General features: G+C 36.8%; 1 protein-coding gene across 1 annotated transcript; it reads left to right on the top strand.

The window, feature by feature from the left end:
* Positions 1–288: 288 nt before the first annotated feature.
* On the top strand, positions 289–2,168 carry LOC149811350 (uncharacterized). Its single transcript, XM_089993856.1, is given in 8 exon segments — positions 289–414; positions 943–954; positions 1,050–1,250; positions 1,330–1,434; positions 1,436–1,516; positions 1,623–1,718; positions 1,848–1,919; positions 2,052–2,168. Coding segments are annotated over 8 exon segments (810 nt in total).
* The last annotated feature ends 1,109 nt before the right edge of the window (positions 2,169–3,277 follow it).

The following is a 3,277-nucleotide window of genomic DNA, read 5'->3' as shown; positions in this document are numbered from 1 at the left end:
TACTTTTATTCTGCTTTTGTCTTTGGATGGTTATAATATTGTAACTGGATGTATGGACCTTTAACTATTAAATGAAAAAAAAATCTTGCATGGTTTTGAGTTGTTTTTTGAGTATTTTTTCTCTGAAAACTAACATCTACGAACCCGGGCTCGAGATGTCCCATATCGGGTCGTTATACTTTTTCCTTGTTTGTAGTTTTTTATGCTTAAAAGAGATCTTTGAGCTGGGTTCTCTGAGTGAATGAGTGGAGGATGTGAAGCATTGATGCTTGTAATTGCGCCTTGGTCATGACAGTGCGACCTAACCATTCAACTACCTCATTCAACACTGCATCCTGTGGGTACCTTTGGATGCTTCAAATGCCACCGACCATTGATAGCAGCAAACCTGTGACAACTTACCTGGGTGTTCAGGCAAGCTACTTGCCAATTGAATGAAAACAGAAAATCTATCCGTTTAGTGTTCTGGAAGCCTATGGGGTGAAGTTTCATTCTCCATGTGCATGTAAATTGATAAAATAAGGTTCTTTGTGTAGTATCACTTCTCTTATGACAACTTGAAGTAGTCTGGTCTTTATTGTTATTGTTTTTCAAAATTCTTCCCAATCAATGCAATTTCACCTTTACAGGTGCTCTTTGGATTTAAAAGTTGACCTGCATGATATTTTAATTTGAAGCTACTTGTGCGATGTAAAAGATATTATTTGATTTCATCACTTGCTCATGCATTAAAAAATATATAGAGATGTTTCATTTCGCAGCATTTGAAATTCGATCATTTTTTTTATTTATCGCAGGGGTAGATCTGATTGTTGATAATTGAGAAAAAGAATACAGGGCATTTCGACCGCTCCTACAATCTTTGTGATATCAATATCTTTGCGCTTTGCAGAGATGTAAGGTGTCATTCTAGGATTTCATTTCTTGTTTAATCATTTTTAGGTGATTAGTAAGGTAATCTCTCTAGGACTTGTATTGGCTTCAGTGTTATGGTTTTATTTTTTATTTTTCATGCTTCTTTGGGTGGTAATTGTGTTCAACGTTTGCAGTGTGGCAATTTTCTCTTTGCATTTTTTGCAGCCATTCAAGAAGTTCATGTCCCTTGCGCCTTATTCTTTCCAGATCATGCTCTGGAATCATCAGGCTTGCCAATCTCCAGTTCACAGTCTGGATCACTTGGCCTTGGTTCACAGACGGGTTCGTATGGCTATCAGGGTACCAGTAAAAAGATAGACATACAGAACATAAGGGTAACACTCATATGTGGAGCATTCGTATGTAAATATTTTATCAGGGATGTGATTCACCTTTTAAATTCTTGGCAATCAGGTTGGAGTGATTATCGGAAAGAGTGGTGAGACAATCAAATACCGTCAACTTCAGTCAGGAGCAAAGATTCAACTGACCAGGGATATGGATGTTGATCGTAATGCCCCCAACTCGACTTGTAGAACTTATGGGTACTCCTGAGCAAATAAGCAAGGCTGATCAGCTGATAAATGATGTCATGTCAGAGGTATTAATTCTTAAATAATGCCTTTGCTTATCTAATGTTATTTTTCTATGTTTTGTCTTTATGATTTAATATGGTGCATCGTATGCATGATTCAATACCGTTTCAGGCAGAAGCAGGGGGCTCTGGAATACTTTCTGCACGAAGATTCAATTTTGTGTCACCTGGAACTGAGCAATTTGTTATGAAAGTTCCCAACAATAAGGCAAGCTCTTGCTCTTTTCTTTTCTTTTTTTGTAGTAGGGGTTGAAGGGTGCGTGTGTGTGTGGGTAGTCCAGATTATTCGGTATATTGAAATTTCTTTTCCTAACAATGTTGATTGCCTCTTAAACAGGTTGGCTTGATCATTGGTAAGGGTGGTAAAACTATAAAAAATATGCTGAGCAGGTCTGGAGCTCGTATGCAGGTCTGTGGTTTCTCATATACAAGAGTGTTATTTATCATGCATAGACACATGGACATGCATGTGCTGCAAGGGCTTTCATGTTTTGCTCATAAAGTGCCATGTGTTACATGTGGTTTTTTCTGAATGTTTCAGATTATTCTCCTTCATCTTCCTTCTGGTGATGCCTCAACCGAGAGAACAGTTCAGATAGATGGCAACAAGGAACAAATTGAAACTGCAAAACAATTCGTCAATGAAGTTTATCAGTGATGTATGTTGTGGCTTTTTAATTTCTTTCTTTTCCTTGGATAAGGATGTGTATAAACATTTGACTATTTGTACATTTTATGTGGCTGTCACTCCAATTTCGATTTCCTCCATTTAGGCATGGTTAGCACCATTACTAAAGATTGTTCTGTAAATTCATTATTCTTTATTTTCATGTGCACTTTGCATTCATTGCAGACTAAGAGTGCTAACAAAACAAAGTGGGCAAGGCCATTGTTTGGTCTCCTTTTTGTCTGATCTGATAACTTGTTTGATGGTTGTAATCCTGACTGACTTAGGAATTTTGCTATGTTAAATTCTAGGGTATTGTTATTATATGCCATTTTTTGCTGTTTGTACTTTTTGTTAGTGAGGAAAATAATTGCCAGACAATGAAGTTTGACTGTGAAAAGGTTCTGCAACTATGCTTCACCACTTGTAAAATTATAGTTTATTTTTATGCAGGTCAACTCAACCTTTTTATTCTTTAAGTGCGAAGAGCAAAAGATGAAACGCAAAGGGTTTTAGTCAAAGATGAGGAGATTAAGGAGAGATGGAAAGATTATTTTGATAAGCTATTTAATGATAGTCATGCTCAAGATCTTGGAGACTTCTCCATTCCTTTTCATGAGATAAATCGTGACTTCATGCGCAAGATTCAAAAGAAAGAAATTGCAGAGGCTTTGAAGAAAATGAAATCAAGAAGGGCAGTTGGCCCAGATGGTATACCTATCGAGGCTTGGAAATGCTTGGGAGAGAAAGGTTTAGAATGGTTGACAAATCTTTTTAACTTGATTTGGCGAACAAATAAGATGCCTAATGAGTGGAGGAAGAGTACTTTGGTGCCTTTATATAAGAATAAGGGTGATATACAAGATTGCACAAACTATCGTGGTATAAAACTCATGAGTCATACTATGAAACTTTGGGAGAGGGTGATTGAGTCTAGGTTGAGGAAGGTTGTCATGATATCGGAGAATCAATTTGGTTTTATGCCTGGAAGATCAACTATGGAAGCTATACATCTTCTTAGACAACTTATTGAAAGATATAGAGAGAGGAACAAAGATTTGCATATGTTTTTTATTGATTTAGAGAAGGCATACGATAGA

Source organism: Nuphar pumila, chromosome 17 (genome assembly GCF_984573655.1).
Source record: "Nuphar pumila chromosome 17, dmNupPumi1.hap1.1, whole genome shotgun sequence".
Classification (NCBI taxonomy): domain Eukaryota; kingdom Viridiplantae; phylum Streptophyta; class Magnoliopsida; order Nymphaeales; family Nymphaeaceae; genus Nuphar; species Nuphar pumila.
Note: the sequence above shows the minus strand (reverse complement) of the source record. Positions and strands in the feature narration are given on the sequence as shown.